Raw genomic sequence first — 23,256 nt, 5'->3', positions numbered from 1 at the left:
TCCTGTTCCCTTCTCCATGCATAATTCAAAAGTTCTGTAAAGGTCATTAGTGTAATTTGCTCTTTATTTTAATGCAGTTGTATATCTCTCTTTTGCTTTTGAAGCTGGACATTAAAATGAAAATAGCAGAAGGTAAATTTCATGAAGACAAACTTAAATTACAGCAGAAGCACGATGCTGATGTTCAAAAGGTAAGAAATATAAGGAGGAAATTCTTTCCTGCTAGGGTGCTGAGGCACTGGAATGGGTTGCCCAAGGATGTTGTGAATGCCCCACCCTGGCAGTGTTCAAGGCCAGGTTGGACGAGGCCTTGGGTGATATGATTTAGTGTGAGGTGTCCCTGCCCATGGCAGGGGGGTTGGAACTGGATGATCTTAAGGTCCTTTCCAACCCTCACTGTTCTGTGATTCTATGAAATGCCGGTATCTTTTTCCCAAGTTACTATGCTAAGACAATGGAGATTCTGACTGTAATAAAGAATTAACACTTGCAGTTTAACTTCTTCACAGTTGCAGTTAATGTGCCTTGAAAGGTTGTAGGTAACAGTTTCATAAGCTGATAGGAATGCTGAATATTCTATGATAACATAAACTTAGGAAAAGAGAAACGCGTGCAGAAAGCAGATGAAAATAGAAGGTGATTTGTTTATTTGTTTGAACAAGACAACCTATTCTACCAGCCTAACAGCTTCTGTGGATTCCTGTGCTGATGAAATGTAAGCCCCTGATTTCTCTTGTAGCGCTTGTACTATAGAAAAACGGGAACAAAACCATTTAATTAAATGTTTATGGACAGAATGCAAGAAATAACAGTAGGCAAATCCACAAGTGTATCCCATGTGTTCCTATTAACACAGAGTAGGGCTTGTTCTTATGTCTCCATTTTGACACTGTATCTTAAAGCATGGGCTGGTCAATAAACAGTTCGTTATTTATGTTATTGCATTGTAAAAGCTCTATGTGGCTTTTAATTCTTCACAGCAATAAAGTGACACCAGATACACTTCCTTTGGGTTAGGCTGGATTTGTCTTTATTGTGTTGGGTAACACCACTTTGGGGAAGATTATAGAAAGCCTCTCAAAGAGCATACTGTTACTTTTAATGCCATGTTTTATACATGTGGGATAAAATTCAGCCAGGTCCTAAGCACCTCCTGAGCACTCAGATCCCTGTTAGATGCTCAGCATCGGGGTTGTGCTGACTGATCCTACTGTAAGCTTCGCATTACCGAGTACCTCTTGTGTTGTTTCTTAAGGCTGAATCACAGACTTGGAGGAAGTGAGTTGACACAACACTATGACACATCAAAGCCTCCTGAAAGGATGTTAATATTTGGTCAGGTGCATATTTGGCTCATCTGGTCTCCAAGTCTGCAAGCACAACTGGCTAGCAAAGCCGGGAGCCTAAAGGAAATGGCTTTTTGAGACTAAGAAAGAGTTTTCAATGCTTTCTCATCCCTGGACTTGTCAGCCTTTCCTTAACTGATGTTAGAATTCAGTCTTTTGAAGTTGTTTAATAACATTGGATATTTTAGAAGAGGTTAGATAGTGTCATATTAATCTTTCAAGACACAAAACATTTAATGCAGATGAGGTAATATTGTTTTAAGATGAAAGCTTCTGCTGATGCGAGATTTGGGGCACTGTTATAGAATTTCTGACTTTAATGGTTATCTTAAACACAAAGTTTAAATTAAAATTCTATCTCGAAGTGTGCAAATATTCAAGCGTTTTTTATCCCCCCCAATCAGCATGTACGGAACAGTGGATGCAGTTACACCTCATCTACTTGCTGTATTCCCAGTCATTGTTTCATGGAATGCATGCAAAGAATTGCACTTGGTGAGTGTAATGCAGCTCACCAATTACTTACTTTTTAAAGCTGGTGGAATTGTAGATGCTGTTAAATAGTATTAGGCAACGTAAGAATGAAAAAGGAAACAATCCTTTGTGTTGGCAGTACTGGCACCATGAAACTTCCAAACTCAGCAAAAGTAACATTGGGTTTGTCCAAATTTCAAAGAAAACAAAAAATACCAGCCTAAAACATGGGTCTCCTTTTTAATCAACATTGCTGCCTACATTCATCTAAGTCAATCCTTTGTTTAGGACTTGGCAGGCTTAGCTGTGAAGATCTGGTCACCTTGTCCTGCTTGACCTAAGCAATCCCTTGACAGAGATCAGTGTCTATTATTTGTGTACTCATTGTAGTTACGGAGTTTTTTGGATTTCTTATAAGGTATTATGAATTTTCCCTACAGATTTTGGATAGGAAGAATGATGAAATAGAAGCCTTGAAGTCCCTCTACAAAACCAAACAAGGTGAATCTGAGGAGACCATTAGAAAACTGGAGACCAAAGGTGCTTTTTTTCTCCATGGTGATGGATTTCTGCATGGTGGTATTGTGCTGCATCCTTCTTGTGGCTATGGGCTTACATGTGCCTTCTAGGTGCAGATGTCCCTTTCCTCTTCATTTGCAGGTCTTGACCTCTTTCCTTTATGTTTTTAGAGGTTTGCCTGGATCTTTGCTGTCCAGTTTCCAAGCCATATTTTCCAAGAGGCAGCGTGATGCTGTTCTGTTTCATACTCATAGGTTTCATGAGCATCACCAGAAAAAGTTTCTTTGATGATTCCCAAGTATTTTGACCACTTATTTCAAACCTTCTGGAATCTCCGAGGTTAATGTATTAAACCTTCTGGAATCTCAAGGTTAATGTATTTATACGTTCAGTACATTTTAATCAAACCACAACATACTTAGGACTGTTACAGCAAGTGTTCAAACAGGAGTAGTCGTCCTGAATATGTCATAAGCACAAACTTGGCCTGAGTGTGGCTTGTCAGCAGTTTTCGAATGTTATTTTCTTTTAGAATTCCTTGGAGTCCATTTACACTATGGGCTAAACCACAATGTAAAATAATCCACAAGTTTGGCATTCTACGTACTAAAAGCAAGTGAATTCCATGTATATTGTTTCCTGCTCCTTGTCAAAGTAAATTGTCCAGGAAGGGATATGGTGCTTCCGTTGGTTGCGCTCGGCTGTAACAGGTTGTGTTCAAGTCGCCTGCGCTCATGTCGGAGAGTGAAAATAATCAGTGACTTTTGAAAAGTGAATATGTACCTGCTTTGTTTTCCATAGAATTTGTCAGACTGAATTCTTGGTGCAGTCACTTAAATTGGGGAACTTAATTTCCTTGTATGTCTTGGGCATTCAACCTTCACAAGAACCTTCTCTCCTCAGGGTGCACGTAAGCTCAGGGTAAAAGTGCCTGTTTTCTTTAGATTATACAGAATTTTGATGTATATTTACTGCTTCAGTAAGGAAAACTTACTATGAAGTAGTTTATAAATAAAGAAGGGGAACACAGAATCCAAGTGCTACATTTTCCAGGAGCATGTGCATTGAGTATTTTTAAGAGAGAAACAACCATCAGAAAGCCAGGTCAATTGGAAAACGGATATAATCCAATTGCATCCCTTGCCAGCACTGGCAAATCCCAGAGGTATGTCTTGAATGGTTGTTTTATTTTCCCATTTTTGACAGTTCAGACCCTTCTTCGTGAGTCTCAAGTCATCAGAGAAGCGAAAGAGAAGCAGATTGTGGAGTTAAAGAAGATGTGTGAGCAAAGCAATGAGTCTTTGAACAATGAGTGGGAGAAAAGGGTAAGGAATAACTTGCTTTCTTTGAAAGATTCCTACAGTGCATATGTGAGAAAATGCATTTTGTTGCTTAAAAGTTGAAATAGAAGAAATACTTTTAGGACTATTTTCTTCTGCTGATCTTTTTGTTGCTGGAGTCATGTTGCCAGACTCTTTGCTGATGCTCACACCCCTGCACCCTGCAGCTGGGCACTCTATTCCTAGGGTTCATCTGGCCCTCTTGGCAAGTCCTGGGATGTATTAGGGACCTGTTTGTTTCTGGTTGACCTGACACGGAGTTTTAATCTCAGTAAACCTGCTGCTACCTGCTGCCACGGTGCTTCCTTTGAGCTCTTCCTTTTGCAATGGGTCGTGAATTCTTCAATGCTTTTTTATGTATTGTTACACTCAAGCCAGCAGCAAAGTGGAGGGAAAAGCATCTTTATGGTGAGACAGCTTCACCTTTCTCCTGATTACTGTTGGTATTGTCTTTCTTACCCCTCTCAGGAGAGGAAGGGTCACAAAAAGGGTAACACCAGCTCCCTCGTAGATGGAGTTTTGCCGCTCTGTGTGTGGAAGTGGTGTTGGTTTTAATTCTTGTCTTGTAAGAGCTAAGACATAAATCTTGTCCTTTGTTCTTAGGTCCTTGAGGAGTCAGCATGAGGTGGGGTTTTCTTGTTTTAGAGGAGCATTACTTTCAGCCCGAGGTCATTCCCCTTCTTGCAGTTACCTGGCAAGTGCTGTTCCTCCAGCTGTAGCTGTCATCAATGCTGCCAGTGTGCAAAGAAGAGGGCAAATTGAAATGCTAGTATTAACTTCATGGAATTATAGAAGTGAAATCAGAGCATGTATCTAATGGAAAAAAGTGGATATAGCGGGAATTACGAGGGAAATAAAGTAAAAGCTTTAACTTTTACAGTAACAATGCAATATTTTAATAGCTTTATAATTACTTCCTTCTGTATATAGATACAAGCTGTTTGAATAGATGTTGCTGACAATAACGCAAATATTATTGTAGTCCGGTGTACAGGAGGGAGAGACATTCCTGGGATTTTTGGGTTTGTTTATAGCTCATGCACCTGGAGATGAAATGTTGATTTATTTGTTTTCCTTGATTGCTTTTAAAAGGATCTGGAATTCAGCAGATCTTCTGAACCCCACAGTATATGCATGATATTTGCCATAATTTATTAGCATTCTTCTCCGTTGGATGAATCATAGAATCATGCAATCGTAGAATAGGAAACCGTTACGAGTTTCTGGATGAAAGCTTCTATGTTAAGTTCACGCTGTTGAAGTCTGTTAAATCATGGTCCAGATTCACAGACACCTCCAGAATTCTACATGATAAAAATCCTTTGCTCTGGCAGTAGGCAGGGTAATGAATAACTTTCTGCTTCTCCATATGTTGGACAGAAACCTCTATATTTGTGCAAATTAACCTGACTTTAGCAGTGCGTTTAGAAAGATGCTTTTAGAGTCTATGTTGCAGTTTTTTCCTTCAACTCCGAAATGGATTTGTTAGAAACTTGAGAAATACCCAGTAGCTGTTACACAACCAATGCCCCAGACAAGTTTTGTATGCTAATTTCATGTGACATTATTCTTTACTATTGTGTAGACAGAAAACTTCGATTTAAGGCTGCTTAACTAGAAAGAGAGGCCACTGGTGTTTAGGATATAAATCAGGCATTAATAATGACAAAAATAATCCTTTTATTAGACAAGTAGATAGCCAGAGCTCTCCAGCTTTTTACAAATGGAGAGGCAGATAAACCACCAGTGTAAGTAAGTGGGGAGAGTATTAGTGTTTCTGTAATAGAAAGTCATTAATTTTGTGCCACACCCACTGGTGTTCAGTTTAAAATATGCAAGCAAATAGTGTATCAGAGTGGCAAAAATGTGGTTTAGCATTCTGTGTGGATTGTTATGCATTTGAAAATTACTTACACGTTTAAATGACATTCAAGGCCAGGCTGGATGTGGTTCTGAGCAACCTAATCTAGTGGAAGATGTCCCTGCTCATCGCAGCGTGTACGGACTAGGTGGCCTTTGAAGGTCCCTTCCCACCCAAGCTATTCTATGATTCTGTGACTTGCTCATACTCCTGAATAACTGCTTTACAGGGTCATAGTGGACCTATTTAGTGAGACAGTGATCTAGTTTTGTTGTAGAGGTCGGAAATGTGGCCTCTGCTTCTCAGTTATTCTGTTTCTATACTATAATAATGCGATATTTATGAATGCTGTTTTATATACCACTTATTTCCTAACCTTTTTTGTGATGCAGCTTCACAGTGCAGTGGCTGAAATGGAAAAGGAGAAGTTCAATATCCGGAAGAAGCACACAGAAAATATGCAGGAGCTGCTGGAGGACACCAACACTCGTCTTGACAAGATGGAGGAAGATTATTTGGAACAGATAAAGTCAACTGTAAGTTACTCGTGAATATGTCACAATAGCAAGTGTCTTGTGCAGTGTGCACATTTCATGCACTTGTGTATGTAAGTGCTGTTGGGCTGAAAAGTGGTTTTGGTAGTGCAGTGCAGTTGTTCTCTGTTGGGAGAGAACAGTGGCCTGGAAGCTGGTCCAACCACGGATTTTCTCCCAGGTAAAACTCATTGAAGTACAGCCCTTCAAGTGAATGCTGCTCAGATACGTGTTTGTGCTGAAGGACTAGCATTTCTTACTGCCTTTGATTCAAGTTATAAATAAGGATGTATATAGTATGTCTGTTTTTGTAAGTACATGTGACTTCTTACTATGACCTCCTCTTTGAGCGATCAAATGCTTCTAGTAGATTAAAGAGCAAATAAACCATATTTTAATAATTATTGCATTGTTCCAATTTATTGCATTTCTTCCCTAGAATAATTAGAAACATGTGAGCAGGATTTTGTGCCTGGTATATAAATGTTGTAAAAAGGCAAAAAATTAACAGGTATCCTCAAGAAAGCATCCTGTACTTTTTATGAGGATGAGGTAGGAAGAAGATGGGATGAGCGGAAAGACAATGTCAAACAAAACTTATTTCTTTATTAATGAATGTTGTATTTAAGAATTAGCATTCAGATCATGGCATAGGTAGCAGTAAATACAGAGGGAAAATGGACACAGTCTGTCAGCAAGACTGAATTTAAGAACCATCAAAAGTAGACAGATCTTGCTGAGCAGCTTCTGATTTAATAATTAAACAAGGTAGAGTTCAAGGCAGGGCTTAAGATGAAAGATGAGTCTGTCACTGGAAATTAGTTTTCTTTTTTCTCTCTTCTCTTTCTTTCTCTCTGCTGATTTTTGGTGGTTTTGTTGGTATTTGAGTTCCCTTGTTCAGAGTTTCACATTGTTGAGAATGCCAGTGCTGTTAGCAACTGAAATTGCCTGAACTATTTAATACCATAGGACTGATAAGCAGGGGGTTGTGCATTGAACATGTATTAACTTCCTTGAGGGCTGGGAAGGAATTGTGGTGTTTGGTAACATGTTAGGTATAACTTTTCTTGCCTGCTTGTTTTTTTTAATCTGTTCTAAAAAAAAAAACCCTCAAACAAACCCTCACCCCCAAAATAGACAAAAAAAGCCCCCAAACCACAAAAAAATCCCAACCAAACCCCCACCATGCAGCCAGCTTTACAGTGATGGAAAACTTTGCTGCACTGTTTCTGAAGTATCTTAAGCCAGTTGGTGAAGTTCAGGTCACCGTTCTGGCTGTGTGAGGTTCTTGCATTAGCCCAGGCTCATTTAACTGTCCCATGCTTACTGGGGGTTGGAACTGGGTGATCTCAAGGTCCTTCCCAACCCAAACCATTCTGTGATTCTATGTGACAATTGAGGTGCTGGCTCGAGATGGCAGATGTCTGCGTTTTGGTTTTACTTTAACAGAGGGTGACAACACTGTTCCACTTCCCTTTGGACCTTTGTTAATGTAAAAATAACTATGACACATCCTGGAAGGGCAGCTGCATCTTAGTTTTTTGACTCCAGCTCTGGAGTTCTTTCACTTCCATGCTTATTAACATAAATGTAGGGAAGAATGGGAAGCAGTAACCTGCCTGTCCTCATTCTGCTCATGTTGAAATTGTTTATGTTACAGGATGAAGTTCTGGGGAAAAAATGCACATTTTAATAGATGTTTGTAAATCATTGTGAGGAAATCACTGTAATTAAACAAATGATGGGGAGAAGTAGCTTAGGGAAAGGTAAACCAGCAGACACTTGAGGAGTGCACTCTCAGTCCTGATACAGATTGTGCACAACACTTCCTTTTCTAGTAATGAAATGGAGGCAGTGCACTTACCTTACAAGATGATCAGTGGATATAGTTAATATTTGTTAATTGATTTCAAACACAGCTAGGTAGCATTTGCACTGTTAATGCAGCATTTGTGTTACAACCTTATATCCTCCAAATCTATAGCGGGCATTACAGTATCTTTTCATTTACATCCTTGGATGTGGTTTTTCCCAAGTGTGCACATAAAAATCTATCGTTCTTTAGCAACCCTAGTGCATTGCTCCTTGTTTTAGTTTAGGAATTTAAGATATATATATATATATATTTGTATGTCTGTAAACATATGATGGTTGTAGGAGTACTTTGAAGGATATTTCAGTATGAAAGAGCTACAGATTTCACTGACTGCTATACAGTTTGATAAGTTTCTAGCTGACTTTTATAGCTGCTCATTGCCATAACAATCGGTAAAATCTTATATATATATATATGGATTTTTCCCCAAATACCCCTTCCCACATACAGGTTGTGCTAGGGTGTGCTAGTGATAACACGCTCTGTGGTTCATGGGAGGTCTAAAATGCTTTCTGTGCATCCATTGCGGTTTCCCTTAGAAACGTCTGTTGTGTTTCCCATTTTAAAAGAGTAGAAATATAGAAATCAATTGCACGCATTCTTTTGCTCGGGGAGGAAGATTTGTTACTTTGCAGGGGGGAGCAGGCCTCTGTATTTTGAAGATTTATATACAGCATAGAATTTACGGTCGTGATTGATGACACTTCTGCTGTTGTAACTCTTGTGTCTCTGGACCACCAAAGAACCTTGTTGCTTTAGGCTACTGAATAACATCGGGAGCATCCCCTAATTTATTCTGGTGTTTTCTCAACCTGTTCTTTCAGAACCAGACTGTCAAAGAACTGGAGGCTCGTGTCCAGCAGTTGACTGTGGAGGCTGAAAATAGTAATTTACAGCGTCAAAAGTTATCTCAAGAAAAGGCTGATGCAGAGCAGCGTTACCAGGTGCTGTGCTCTGAACTTCAGGAAGCGAAAGCAAGGTAATTCGTTGGCTGTTGCTGGTTTTAACATTGTATTAATTGATGTAAAACTCATTTGGGAACTGACCCAAGTGACCACTGGAAGGAGGATGTTATCCTTCCATTATTTATAAGCGTTTCATTCTGCTACAAGCACGTGGTGCAGGCAGACTCGCGTACTCTGTAGAATTGATACTGAGCAGGTAAAATGCCAGAATATGAAGGCAATTTCCATATTCTGTTTGCTTACTGCTTGTAGGCACAGCTCCCTTCAGAAAGACAAGGACCATATTATACAGGAATACGAGAAGAACATTCAGCAACTACAAAGTAAATATGATGTTGATATAAATTTTATAAAGCAGGAACATGCTCTCTCTGCAGCTAAGGTATGCTTCCACATGTAACAGGCATTAAAATGTTGTTGAAGTGGTCTCTTCAATAGAAATGTGATGCTTATGAATAAATCCAAGGAACTCTTCAGTTCCCAAAGTTATTCATGGGCATAAGTTTAAAAACAAATTGTGATTTACTTTTTCATTCCCAAATTTGACTGAAAAATCATCTGAAGTTGTCTGAAAATTGTGGCGTGTGTGTAAGTACATACAGGTGGTATTTCCATAGCTGATTCAGATAAGGGACAATTAATACACTGATTTTGTTTGTGTACTTCTTTAGAAAGTCCAGATATCTACCAATATGCACAGGTAGATATATGGTATATATTTAATGCAATTTTCAAGGTAAACGCTTGTAGAAAAGGCTCATGTTTTAAATCTGCCAATCCTCAGAGCCATAGGACAGATGGGGCCTTTTGCATTTATTTACTGGAATTCTGGGAGCTTTGATGCTACTTTGCTCCCTTTAAATTCCAATTGTTAGTGCCAAGGGTGTTTTATTATTGTCTATTTCTAGTGGTTTTGTTCACATTTCTAAGTTAACCAGACAGACACAAGTGACATATCCAGAGTTGTAAACTCGTACATGTGTTTTTTTCCCAATTTGATATTTTTTTTCCAGTTTCCAGGCACCTTTGAGAAATAAATGTAAACTCATTAAAGATGTATCTGTGAGGCCAATGAGGAATGCAACACAAATTCCTGGTTTTGTTAAATCCCTGCAGGCATCCGATGCGATTGAAGAGTTACAGCGTAGTGTGGCTCTATTAAAACAGCAGCTACAAGATTCAGAACATCAAAGACAGCAACAGATGAGGGTGAGTCCTGAATTTCTTTCTCAGGAATGACCAGCTATTTTTACTTGTCCCAGTGAATTGAATGTTTAGATGGCCTTACTAAAATGCACTTATATATAACATGCATCTTCATGTATTTAATTCAAAGAAATGGATAAAGTGCCACCTCATGCTTAAAAGTTGATATAAAAAGTATGACTAAGGCATCACTCTGTGGGTAAAAGCAGAGAACTTTTTAACTACTTGTTGTAATTCGTTGAGTAGAATCACGGAATAGTTAGGGCTGGAAAGGACCTTAAGATCATCCAGTTCCAACCCCCCTGCCATGGGCAGGGACACCTCACACTAAACCATGGCACCCAAGGCTCTGTCCAACCTGGCCTTGAACACCGCCAGGGATGGAGCATTCACAACTTCCTTGGGCAACCCATTCCAGTGCCTCACCGCCCTCACAGGAAAGAACTTCTTCCTTAGATCCAATCTAAACTTCCCCTGTTTAAGTTTGAACCCATTACCCCTTGTCCTATCACTACAGTCCCTAATGAAGAGTCCCTCTCCAGCATCCCTGTACACCCCTTTCAGATACTAGAAGGCTGCTATGAGGTCTCCATGCACATGTTAAATCAATATAGAGGTATATAGATTTTATAGAGAAGCATATCAAAGAATTGCATATACCTCTTTTTTCTCCTAAACTTTAAACAGTTTTAAAGTAAGTCTCAAAATAGTTTAAATTTTTGTTGCTATTTAACAGTTCACTTCAATATTCCTTCTTCCTATAGGCTTTTAAATGAATCCTTCTATCTCAGGATAATGAGTTAAACATCCATATCATGTATCCATCCTGTTTGAGTTTGGCATCTACTTTTCCTCCTATGCCTTTCGTTTCACAGTTGATGTAGTACAGAATGGCATTTTAATAGTTCAGGAGAGCGAGTTGCTGTTTCTCTTTAGAAAACATGAATCATGACTTTTAAGATAGTTTTGTTACATGTGGGTATTTTTGCTGTTGTTTTAATTTGTATGTCAAAAGTCTTTAATGATATAAAGTGGCTCTTGAATTTGTATTGATTGTTCTGTACAATAGCAAATACGTGTGTGTTAAATGATGACTGAAATGAAAGGAAAATGTGTGTTCTAAATAGACAAATCGTATCTCTTCCCTTGCAGGATCAAGAATACAAGCTTCAACAGGAGAAACTTCACTTGGAGCGTGTGTATGAAAAACAGGTAACGTTATCAGGAAAATACACCATCTTAGCCATATTTCCAATTTTTTTTGGTATACAAAGGCTAAAGGTTGAAATTCTGGAATGCCTCAAGAAGTAAATTTTGGCATCTAAACATTTTACATGGGTTGGAAAAATAATCGGCGAAGTTCAAGGAGGATTTGAAGCACAGCTCTCTAAGGACAGAGATAGCGCCTCTGAGGCTGGGAGTCTGCTGTCAAACACTGGAGGCTGGGAGAGCCTTCCCAAAGATGTGCCACTGTGAGCCTGGCCTGTTTGTACTCTTCTGTTGGCAGCTGGTAGCTGCTGCTAGAGGAAAGATGATGAACTACATTGAACTTAGCCTGCCCTGTTGTGGGTGTTCCTGTGTTCTTCCGTACTTCTTTTTCCACAATATATCTTTATTCCATGCTTCTCCCTGATTTGAATGTGTTCTCTAAGTATTGTCAACGTGCATTGTTTTAACATCAGAAGCTGAAACTGAGAAATGTAATTTTCATCAAACCCACTTCATCTTAATGCACTTTGCAAATACTGTGTACTCTTTTAGACTTTAAACATCAATGGGTTTCATATTAACCTTCCATTTTAGTGACATTGAACTCGTGCGTGAGAGGGTGCGTTGGCTGCCTGTTTAATTGAAAGGATGTTATGCAAACATATCATTTCCAAATGTAATTTTATAACATAAAATAACAAATTGTGATTATTACTCATCATTTGGTAATAGCATTTGCAGCATGAATTGTGAGATTTTGGTTTGAGTTAGTGCCTTCTGCTTACTTGAATTCAAATACTTTTTCATTCCAAGATATGTTTTGGTCTGATCTTAGCCTTCATTTGTGTTTTTAGCCAAGTCATGTTTTTTTTATGAGTGTTGGCTCACTAAAAGCCTAGGATTTAACAATATTGCAGGTCAAAATAAAGATATAGTAGTATAATTTTGATATCTTCTAGCTATTGTAGTTTAGTAGACATTGGTTTATTGCAATACATCGCTTCCACTGCAGATAAGTACAGACTAAAAGTGACTGGTAATATTTGCAGGCACCAAGTCGAAATGCTATCAAATTGCTCACATCTAGACTATTAAACTTCACAATTCTGGGCAGTGAGGTGGAGGCATCCATGCTACCTGCTGCAGTGCTGCCTGTCCTGTGTGAATCTTGAATGAGGTTTGAGGATCATTTGGGAGGATGGTACATAGCATGGGCTAAGAGCATGTCAGTGATCCTTCTCCTCCAGTAAGGACAGGTTCTGAGTTGTAACTGGGATGTAACTGTGTTTTCTAAAGCAAATCTTTGAGACAGGAGGAGAAAAAAATACATGGGAAGAATCTAGGGATATAAATCCATAAAATAATATGGATTGGCCCATAAAATACTAAAACAAGCTTGCCCTCAAGTAAAGGAGTAGTGAAGTCTCTGGTGCAATCTGTTCGCTTAAGAACCTACCCATTATCTAATAATCTTTATTAGTCTACAGTGGCTATTGCCTGCTAGGATATTTAAACATCAAACAAAAACTAGGTAGTAACCCTAAATGTCACTGTTTGATTCAGTGTCCTTATCTGCTGTATCAGGAACCAGTTAAACTAAATGGTTTTACAAGCCAAGGAAACACCTGCTTTTTATAAATAATCTACCACTTGTTTTCCAAACACTGAGCTAAGGATAAGAACAGGGACACGTTACTCCTGAGAGCCCTTCTCGAGCCAGCTGTTGAATGCATAGGACTATACCAGGTTTGGCAGTACCTTCTTTACTCTGATAGGCAGCCATGGGGCTGAAAGCTCTTTCAAACCAAGTGTTCAGACTTCTGTGTAATAAACACCTGCAGGGAGCTGCTCATAGCAAAGCATCTCTACATTTGGTTTTGCATTGGATGACTGTACTCTTACACTTCTGACTACACAGAATTAAAGGCTTTCTATAATGATTCCAGCACTCTGGTTTGATTTCAGTGGGGCAGGACTTCATTAGTAGTAAACCACTTTTCCTTGAAGTGTTACTTTCCTTAGAGTATCTACCCTCAGATAGTTAATGCTTGAGTATGACTCTAAAGTAAAGTTAATTACTGCCATTATGTTTGATACTCTTATTGTGGAAACAATGGATAAAAAGTACTTTGCTTTGGGTATTCACAAATTGGTAGGTAGGAACTCTGCACCATAAGGAATACACGTCATTATTTTAGGCATTTTTCTATGTGCTTTCCTGTATGTATCTGTTTTATGTCATTACTGGTATCTCTTTATTGTAGAGGATAATACTCACTTTGACAAGAAAAACAATTGTATTTGCTGTATTTTCATACTTCATCTCTGTTAATTCTTATTCTTGCATTTTATGTTAGGAATATATACATGGTTGTCTGCATCCATGCAGGAGAAATATTGAAATAAATAGGCTTTTATAATTTAAAATAACTTTGTTTTCAGATCTGACTGTGTTTTAGCTAAAATATGTTTTTTTTTCGTTTCAATGGTAGATTCATGGCATCCGGAATGATCTTGATAAAGAAAGAGGGGATGCTCAGAAGAAAATTCGCAAACTGGAGGAGACATTGAAGTAAGTGAATATGGAATAATTGTTGAACCATCCCCAACTTTTTAATCAAATTTATTAACTAAACTCGTGCTCTGTCTCATGTAACTGCCTGCCTGTGATTTGTCTGGGTTATTGTCCCATCATAAAGCTGCATCTCCAGGGTTCTAGTCAGCCATAAAAATTAACAGAGTAAAGCAAGAACCGAGGCACCCAGATTTATGGGCTTTCAAGTGGCAGGAGTAAAACAGAATGGGAGTTGGTGGTGTCAGTGGGTCTTGCCTTGTCAGATGAATGAAGCCAGCTTCGACTGAGAGTAGATACAGAGCAGGCAAAGAATCCAAGCTAAAGACTTGATGCTTTGGATGATTTTAGAGGAAGGGAAATTTTAAAGAGGTATTTATTTAAGTTACATTTTAATTTGGTTTAGTATGTTATGTTTGGGCGGGGGTTGGTTTTTATTTCCATAAATTAGACCTTTAATGTAGATTTTTTCCTCTTCGATATCCCACTTTGTGTGTGAAAACTTGTGTTTCAAATGTGGCTCAGGCTCAAAAACGTTGTGCAGCAAAGAGAAGACACTTTTCATTAAGTAACTTGGAACAGCTCTTTTGCTGCCCTTGTACATTAAAAATCTAATCGGGACACAACAAGCCTGATGTTTTCTGAGCAGAGGAGTGGTTTACATACAGCAGATGCACTTACAACAAGATCCACTCTTGTTATGCTGCTTCCATTCTCAATTATGTAAAATATTATTTCCATATGTTCAGCCAGTTTAAATTCAAAGTTACAGGAATAATTTTTAGGGAAAACAGATTATTCTGAGAGGAACCAGAAGTGATTTGCTAGAACTATTCAGTTGAGTATTAGGCTGTATCTTATCTAGGCTGATAGAGGCACTGTGAAGATACTTTTATTCAATAAAAGTCACGGGGCTGAAGTCTGTATTCCTTTATTTTATAATCTCTTAGGTATTTGGCATAAATAGAGGCTATCTTAAATCACTGCAGACATTAATAAAATCTCTAGCTTTTAATCTGTAAATTCTTTACAGACAATTATTTATAATTTTAGGGAAATTGAATCGTTATCAGCTGAGCTTAATCTTTTAGTATTTTAATGTCTGATTCATTGATAATAGTCACATAAATTACCTTCCACATCTTTCAAATAACATGTCAGTTTGCACTTAAGTTAATACAATAAGTCTGACTTTGCAGTCCATTGGCTGCTCAGAATTTATTCCTCATGTGGGTGCTCTCAGTGCAGAGTGAACGTGGTTCTACTCCTCATCAGTCAAGTAGTTGTGAAGTGTGTTAGTGCGCTGTGGATTTGAATTTAGTTTTAGTTACTAGCACTGCACTGAGAAGCTGTTGTAGACAGCTGAGGAGGTCCACATGCATTTCAGATACTCCCGAGATGTAAGTAAGCTTAGGTTTAATGTATGGGTTAGAGTAAGGATTTGAAAGACTCAAGTTCCAAGAGCCCAGTTTCCTGGTGGATGCTTCAGGGCCCACAAATGAAGATGATGTTGGCAGAGGCCAGCCCTTGTGCTTGGTGTGAATGGGTCCTTTGGCCAAAACTGGGGATGGGTCAGTCCTGGAGACTTTGTGATGGGTTAAAGCTGTGTCTAGAATGTTTCCTGCAGCAAGTGATTAATGTGTATTCCCAGTTTTCAAAGTGTCTTCTAATATGAACTACTTCCACTCATATTGTAGAGTACTTTCCCATCTCTGCTTCCATGTCCTATGGCACTCTTATGCTTACTTTATTTTACTGATTCAAGGTGTTGGAAATACTGGAGTGATTTCTGATATTAGATGATATATCACTCTCATAATTTAAAGTGGAAAATGTTTTAATTTTGGAGATACTTGTTAATAGTGAATCTGTGCTACTGTTCTTTTGGTTGTTTTTCTAGCAGTGATTTGGGATTAGTAATGGAATTAGTAATGCTAATAAGTAATCATTTTGTAATTGAATAGGTAAAAAATAGCTTCATGTATTTTTGCCTGGATGGAGACAGAAGTTGGAAGAATCATCAGGGTGAATTTGTGTTCCTGAAGATGAAAAATACTGTATTTATAGAGGTGTAGTGCCCTAGTCTAAGCCCAGCGTATATTCAGCTGGCTGGTTCTTTCACATTTCAGCTCTGGTGCAGAACCCCTGGGGTCTTGCATCTGTACAGTTCTGATCTGTCAGTGCACAGGACTTAAGAAGAGACTCATGTGCCCAGTACAGGGGAACTGCTAATCCTGCAAGGCACACTTTCTGGAAACCAAGTCATTCATTTAGTACCAAGAGTTCTGGACAATATTATGATTTTATATGTGCTTATATAGGATATAGGTAATAGATAACAGGTGTAATATTTTTGTGTCAAAAATGGATGACTTCCTTATGGCTTCTTTTTTCCCCATTACTACAAAATTAGTCCTTTTGCTATGAATATGAATTCATAAGATCTAATGCTTTATGTGAAAATGCTTTGTTTCGCTGTATTTCTTTCCCTGTTTGGGGAATGGAATTAAGTAATTACAAGCTGAGGCAGACACAGTAAACCTTTAGAACATGGCCTTCTCTTCCTTGACATGGGTGAAAATAAAACAACCTTATCTTCCTTGACGTGGGTGAAAATATGGTTCACCATCTTCAATAGAAACGATGCCTTGTGGAATTGCAGCTCAGAACCCAGTGTGCATCAGTGATTTCTCATAAACCGCTTTGATCTGAATGCACTTTGATTCTGAAATGGCCACAGGATTCTATCTGGAGCAGCTAGTCAGCTGCAAGCACATAGAAGGGGAAGTGGCAGGTATTTTAGTGGGTTGTTTTTTTCGTTATTATCATTATTTTCCAGTGGTGTGACAGCAAACAGTGCTGTTGCAGTTTCAAACATCGCCACACAGATGCATAATGAAAGTGATTTGAGACATCGTGTGGAATAGTAAAATCCCTGTTTCTGAAAGTATCTTTCACTTCAGAAGACCCCCAGTGTTGCCAGAGTTTTAATGCAGAATAGTGGTTTCCATAGTTGATGGAAGGGTTTCTCTTTCTTCTTCTGAAGTTTATGGTAGAAATAGCTGTCAAAACCACATCTTTTGTGACAGAATTGCTCTAATCCTCATGACTGTTGGGGGTGACTTGTAGGTATAAATTTCCTCTTTAGTTGAGCAGTGCATGTCATAGGCAGTGCCTAATAACGCAAGTTACTAGAAGTGCTGTGAGGATTTTTCTAAAGTGTCATTTAAACTGTATTTATGTGCTAACAAAGTGTTCCTAAAAAAGTTCCTGTGTAATTGGGGGGGGGGGGGGGGGAGGTTGTTTCGCTGATCTCTCTAGTTTGGTTGCATAAAATGTGCAATGAGAGTTTTAATGCGGGTTACAAATAGGCTACATCTCTGTGGTTCTCAAACTTTAAGTTAGGGGAGTAGGAAATGAAGAGGTGTAGTTACATTACAATGTGTGTGATTCGTTGTAATTGTGCAGACTGGGTTGAGTACAACAGGAAAAGACAGTAAGAAAAAGAAACCCTGTACCCGTTTGTTGCTGAAGAAATTGCATGGAAGAGAAAGAGAAGCCCTAGTTGACATTGTACAGCACTGGTACCCGGAGTGGCTCTCAGCGTGATCTGTTGTGTCCTGCTCTGTGAAATTTGGACACCTGTTTATTAAATATGTTTTTTTTTGCTCATATTTTTAATATCTGATTTTTCATAACTTTGTTTACTGGGCTGTAGGGAAGTATTTCCCATTTTATGGAAGAATTGAAGTGTAGGCGCTTAGAGACTTGCGGCTATATTTAAGGAACTGGAAATAGGTATGGTGTTGATGTGGTTTAAAAGCAAGGCAAGGACATGTATGTTAAAGGCTCTTTAACCATTTTTACTCTTGTTTCCATTTCAATGATCATCTGTGAAACAACTTTACTTACCTGATCCAACCTTGAGTGTTGTTCCCAATAGTTGTATTGCAGGCAGAAGATTTATGCAGTTTTCCTAAAGACCTAACAAATGGCTGCTTTTGACAGTAAAGAATTGTGTCAAGAATAAAAATCAGGTTACACTGTGGTGTTTATCACTTAGCAATAATTCCATCAAGCTTAAAATGTCTCAGTGGGTAAGCTCCCTTCAGTTTAGACTTGCTTTGCCCGTTCTCTGGCTATCAAGACACCTGCTGTGTCTATAAGTAGCAGGTTTTAGTAAATATCTGTCTTGATTACTAAACAAAAGTGGCATTTAACTTGTCATAAAAAGCTGCAAACGTTCTGAGCTGCTGATGCCTTATTCGGTTTGATGTTGATCACAATATTAAATGTCTCTCTTCAACAGATGTTGCATTAAAAACTGACCTTTGGTGCTATTAGCCTTCAAAATATAGAAGATGAACTCCAGCCCTCTGACTATAGAATGGGTTGAAGGCATATTGAAGGTTCTATTTTCATGAGAATAATACCTTTCCTTTTTTACTGTTTCTTTGGGTTCCAAAATAGCATTGTAAGGCACAGAGAACAGTCTTCCTTGCCATTGTGAAAACAGCAGTAGTTTCATGAAACAGCAATGGCAGTGCATGTTCAGGAAGTATCCTGGAGAGAAGTCTCTGGTGCATTCACAATTTAAACATTCAGAAATTAGTGTTGGGGTGGTGTTCACAGCAATGATCCCAACGCTTCCCATGGAAGTATCACAGTTCTGTGGCATTATTTGCAGGCAGCAGAAGTGTGCGTACTTTAAGGCTGGCCTCCTTTATTTGCTGATTAACAGAAAGACTTAGACCCTTGTTGCTTAAGATCAGAGGTAAAAATCTCTTTTACGATCCCAAGAAAGAGCAGAATGTCCATGCACATTATTAACACTTATGTGCACCATCAGTGGTCGAGGTATAGCTGCCAGCCTGACCTACAGCAGGGAGGATATCAGGTGTACAGGAGGAAACATTTGGTTTACAGCAGTTAGTTTGAAGTCCATTTATATGCTATTAGTAATAATATATAAAACTAGAGATGAAACAGTAAAGAAGGGAGGATTTGGTTGTAGAAATAAATAGGCTTTGAAATGTTAATACAGTATATATTTAGACCACCTCAGTGGTAATGTGGTTTAGCTTTGCCACTTCCATTCTGGAGTCCATAATCCCTTTATGACTGCCAAGAAGTATAAGGTTTGTCCATCTTGAGATGGAGATTTTGGACTAAATTATAAACATATGTAAGAGTCGAGGCTCTTCTCTGTCACCTGCAGGGAAGTACAGACCTTGCTGCTGCTGGTGGTTGCTCAGGATGGTGGTTGTGATGGTTCTAACATGCTGGGAATAATGATGGAATCTGATTTAACGCTTTTTGGTTTGCATGTGTTGTAATGAAGTGTTCATTCATGTACGCTACTGAAATACAGCTTTCCTGGGTTCTTACTCCTCTAGTCTGTAGTGTCATTGAAGGAAACACCTTTTCAAAAAGCCCTGTTAGGAGAAATGAAATTAAATGCTACATCTGCAGGTGCAGATGTTGTAGTGGAACACTGAAGCATCGAGGGGTGCGTGCACACTATCTACAGTTAAATACTTCACAGCCTTCTTCCTCTCAATCTTTGCCTTTTAAACCAGTCCATGGAGCCAACTCTGAGCCCTTTGCAAGTGGTGATGAGATAGAGCAAATGTTTAGCAGCTGCTTTATCTAAAGTCACTTAATAAAATTGTTTGTTTCCATAAGAAACTGGCAGCACCCCTCCTTTTCCCTGTTGCTCCTCATCTGAACTTGTTTCAAACTCTTCTGGGGAAGAAAGAAGGGTGAAACTTCCCAGAAACCAGCAAAGCTGCTCCTGTCTATTAACCGGGTTTGTATTTTTACAGCAGTTCCTAAAAATACAGCTTTCACAGCACTGGTGAGGCCACCTCGAATCCTGTGCTCAGTTCTGGGCCCCCCACTACAAGAGAGACATTGAGGTCCTGGAGCAGGGCCAGGGAAGGGCAGTGGAGCTGGTGCAGGGCCTGGAGCACAAGTGTGATGGGGAACGGCTGAGGGACCTGGGGGGTTCAGTCTGGAGAAGAGGAGGCTCGGGGGGGCCTTATCGCTCCCTACAACTGCCTGAGAGGAGGATGGAGCCAGGAGAGGGTCTGTATCTTCTCCCAACTAACAAGTGACAGGACAATAGGAAGCGGTCTCAAGTTGCACCACGGGAGGTTTAGATCGTAAAAGGGGCAATTTAAAAGAAGTAAGGGGATGTGAATTTGAGAGAAATAAATGGTGCATATGATGCTTCTGAGCTAGTAAAGACGGAAACAGATGAAGGCAAGGATAAAGTGTGAAGATAGATGGCAGAAAGAGGTAGAATAAGTAGAAGTGAATAAAACTTCACTTTGTTTTGCTGCTTAGAGCTGCATAATTGTTGGATCCCAACATTTTTAATAAATTTGGACTTTTCAGAATGTACGGAAGTTATATTTTTGAAACCCTGAGATTTACAGTGGACCTGGGGAATTTGGTTATACCAAAGCCTTTGAGAGCTTTATTTTTAAACAGCTGCTTCTGCAGAATCCTATTGCATGGATTGTATCATATGGACTTCTTGTAGTGATGTATGTCATAAAGGCTGTGCACAGTGAAAAATACAACTGCCTGATAATCATCAATACAACAATAACTAAATGGAGTCATAGCTTGAACCACAAGCTAATTCATTAATGTATTTTTTTCCTTCCTTGTTCCTCGAAGCTGCATCCAAATTCTGAAGAATTGCTGTTGTTAATATTTTTAGGATAATTGCCCAAGTGAAGCTGTTTTGTCCTTTAGTTACTTCCATTCTTCCTTGAAAATGAGGTATTTGTGTGTGGAGGAATTCTTGTAGGAATGGAAAAGCTATTACTATTTAAAGCCGGAAATACTTAAAGAAATATGAGACGGCATTGTCTTTAATTCCAAATGTTGCAATAAAGAACACTGTTAAGAGTTTATGCTCATGTTCGTTGTGTTCATCCTTCTCTTTCAGTAACACGCTCAGTGTTGTCTCGTTAGAACAGTTGCAGCATGATGAAGAAAGCAAACTTTGTGATTTGAAACCAGGGGTAGCGTTAAGTGGCTGAGGAATGTGGATGTCGTTTTACTCTTTAAAGCAGGGTTGTGTGGTTTTGGTTGGGTTTTCTTTCCCCCTCCTGTAAGAATCAGTGGAAAAACACCCGGCTGTTCTCCACTTGGTGCTCGGCTCCAGCATCTGAAACCTTTTAGGGCAAAACCAGTCAAAGTTTCCAGCATATTGTAAACATTCCTTGAGCAGTGGTGACCATGCTGACATAACCCTCGCTCCGGGGGGCACGACGTAAAGCATGAACAGAGGACCAAAAAATGCGGTAGCTTTATTTAATAGTCTCACTTAAAAGAACAAATAAAGTGTTCTATTAACTATTTACAGCCTTTCATTTTCTTTCACCAGTTTCTCTGGAGACCTCCTGGCAATAATGAAATATGTATTCAAAGGAAAGCCCCAGCGGTACCAAGAAAAGTAACAGTTGATTTTTAATCCATGTCTATGGGATCGTTAAGTCCCTCAAGATGGTTATAGAGATGTCTTTTGACATCTTCTTAATGATATCAGCTAGGAAAATGGCTCGATGGAACGTATAGCTTCATGAAATGGAAAGTATTGCCTCATGAGAGGAACGGCAGCAGTGTATCATGCTGTAAAACTTAGGTTAACTGCTGTAAATCTCTATCCTGATAATTAATGTAGTTAGGGGCTTCAGTTAATTGCTCCAAAAGGCTGCCCTTTCACATTAGAGTATCTTTTAGCTTCAGTGCAGTACATTTCAAGGCCATGCCAGCCTCCTAGAAAGAGGTGATAAGCTCAGTAGTAACCCATCATTCCTCAGCACTGAGTTACTGTATTGTCCATTACAGCTTGGATATTATTATTCTGAATCCTAAACTATAACAGTACAGTTATTTTAGCCATAAGAATAGTTACCTTAAATATATAGAATGACAGAATGAAGACTGTAGCCTTGTACCTCCTTAACAATCTCACTGGTCTTATTTCAACATCTTTGTCTTTGATTTGCAGCTGCTGTTGGCTCTGTCACTCATCTTGGGCTGGTTTTTGTTAGTGTGAAGTGATTCTTCTTGCCTGGATCTCTTCTGCCTGGTGATCTCTCCCATAGTTTGTCCTTCAGATGGTTTATTTTAGTCACCCTCCAGCTTTCTGTGCCAGGGTAGTGCTCTCTGATCCCTCTCTTTTCCTTCTTTGCACCTCTTCTCTGGGTATCTCATGAATCTATTTCAGTAAATGTGCTGCTTTCTGATCCACCTTTTAATTACCATCTTGTCTCCTCCTTTCTGAGCCATCATCTATACCTGTCTCTCTCCCCCTATGTTCTCCTTGTTGCGATTTAGCTCATCTCATCATGTGAAAGCCATGGCTATTAGTCTCTGTTCTAATCCTCCTCTTGATAACTGAGCCTCTGTGGCCTTTCATATATGTGGTATATCTAAATCTTGGTAACAGTTTCTGCAGCGCTGAGCAAAATCATAACGTTTTCCTTTCCAGCCACATTTACATCACTCACCCAGCCTTTTAACCCACATCTCATTCATCATTCTGCAGTTGCTGGTTTTATTCTGTTTGCATATCACCTAGCACAACAGTACCCTGTCATTATTATAATGAGAAATAGTTATAATAATTATTAGTGTGTTTAACCAATGTCTAGTTAATTTGCCACCCATTAATTTTGAACGTAGTGCATTATTCTTCTTACTTCACAGAAGTGTGAAACTACACACGTGGAATATTATTTACTCTATATTCATTAATGGCTTTAAGTAGTGGCTTTATTAATGTTATCTCATGATTTATTTCAAACATAAGCATATAGTTTAATAATTGCATTGTAAATATCATTATAGCTTACTGGAAAGAATGCAGACCAGCTCTTTGATGTCAAATTATGCAAACTGTAAACTGTGGATTTGTGCTTTTTCTCGTAAAGACGAGCTCATCTTATACTCAAAATCAGGGTCTGAAAGATAAAATTGTTCCCTACTTCATGTATTTGCCTTTATTTCTTTGAAATGATGAAACAAGTTCGAATGCTTTCTAACAGCTTCAAAATATTAAAGGCCCAAACAGGATAGGGATGATGTTTTGAAGGCAATAAATATTTCAGCTTCACATTTCAGTCTTTCTTCTTTGTTCCTTTGATCTGGCTTTGGTTTAGTTATCATTCCGCTTGAATGACTTCACACTGTCTTTCTTCCTCTCCACACCAAAAAGAAGTGTTCTGCACATACTCCATATGTTTGGGTGCTCGCGTTGTAGGAGAGCCCTTGTTGTTCCTCATTGCTTGCTAGTAATAACTGCCTCTGTGTAAGATACTCTAACCACAGCTAA

General features: G+C 38.9%; 1 protein-coding gene across 6 annotated transcripts in view; it reads left to right on the top strand.

The window, feature by feature from the left end:
- Positions 1 to 23,256, top strand: part of CEP112 (centrosomal protein 112) — a 185,042-nt gene that overhangs the window by 29,996 nt on the left and 131,790 nt on the right. For all 6 annotated transcript variants that reach the window (XR_009963570.1, XR_009963571.1, XM_062612575.1 and 3 more), the window contains exons 9-17: positions 105 to 191; positions 2,261 to 2,360; positions 3,546 to 3,664; positions 5,933 to 6,076; positions 8,774 to 8,928; positions 9,167 to 9,296; positions 10,031 to 10,123; positions 11,273 to 11,332; positions 13,822 to 13,901. Coding sequence is in view for 4 of the 6 variants with exons in the window: in XM_062612575.1 (XP_062468559.1) it covers positions 105 to 191; positions 2,261 to 2,360; positions 3,546 to 3,664; positions 5,933 to 6,076; positions 8,774 to 8,928; positions 9,167 to 9,296; positions 10,031 to 10,123; positions 11,273 to 11,332; positions 13,822 to 13,901 (968 nt within the window). In the remaining 2 variants the exon portion in view is untranslated. The remainder of the gene's footprint in view (positions 1 to 104; positions 192 to 2,260; positions 2,361 to 3,545; positions 3,665 to 5,932; positions 6,077 to 8,773; positions 8,929 to 9,166; positions 9,297 to 10,030; positions 10,124 to 11,272; positions 11,333 to 13,821; positions 13,902 to 23,256) is intronic.

The sequence above is a fragment of the Pezoporus occidentalis genome, unplaced genomic scaffold, assembly GCF_034315485.1.
Source record: "Pezoporus occidentalis ecotype Australia unplaced genomic scaffold, CSIRO_AGI_Poc_V1 ctg160, whole genome shotgun sequence".
NCBI classification, from domain to species: Eukaryota; Metazoa; Chordata; class Aves; order Psittaciformes; family Psittacidae; genus Pezoporus; species Pezoporus occidentalis.
This window is presented reverse-complemented; position numbering and strand designations above follow the sequence as displayed.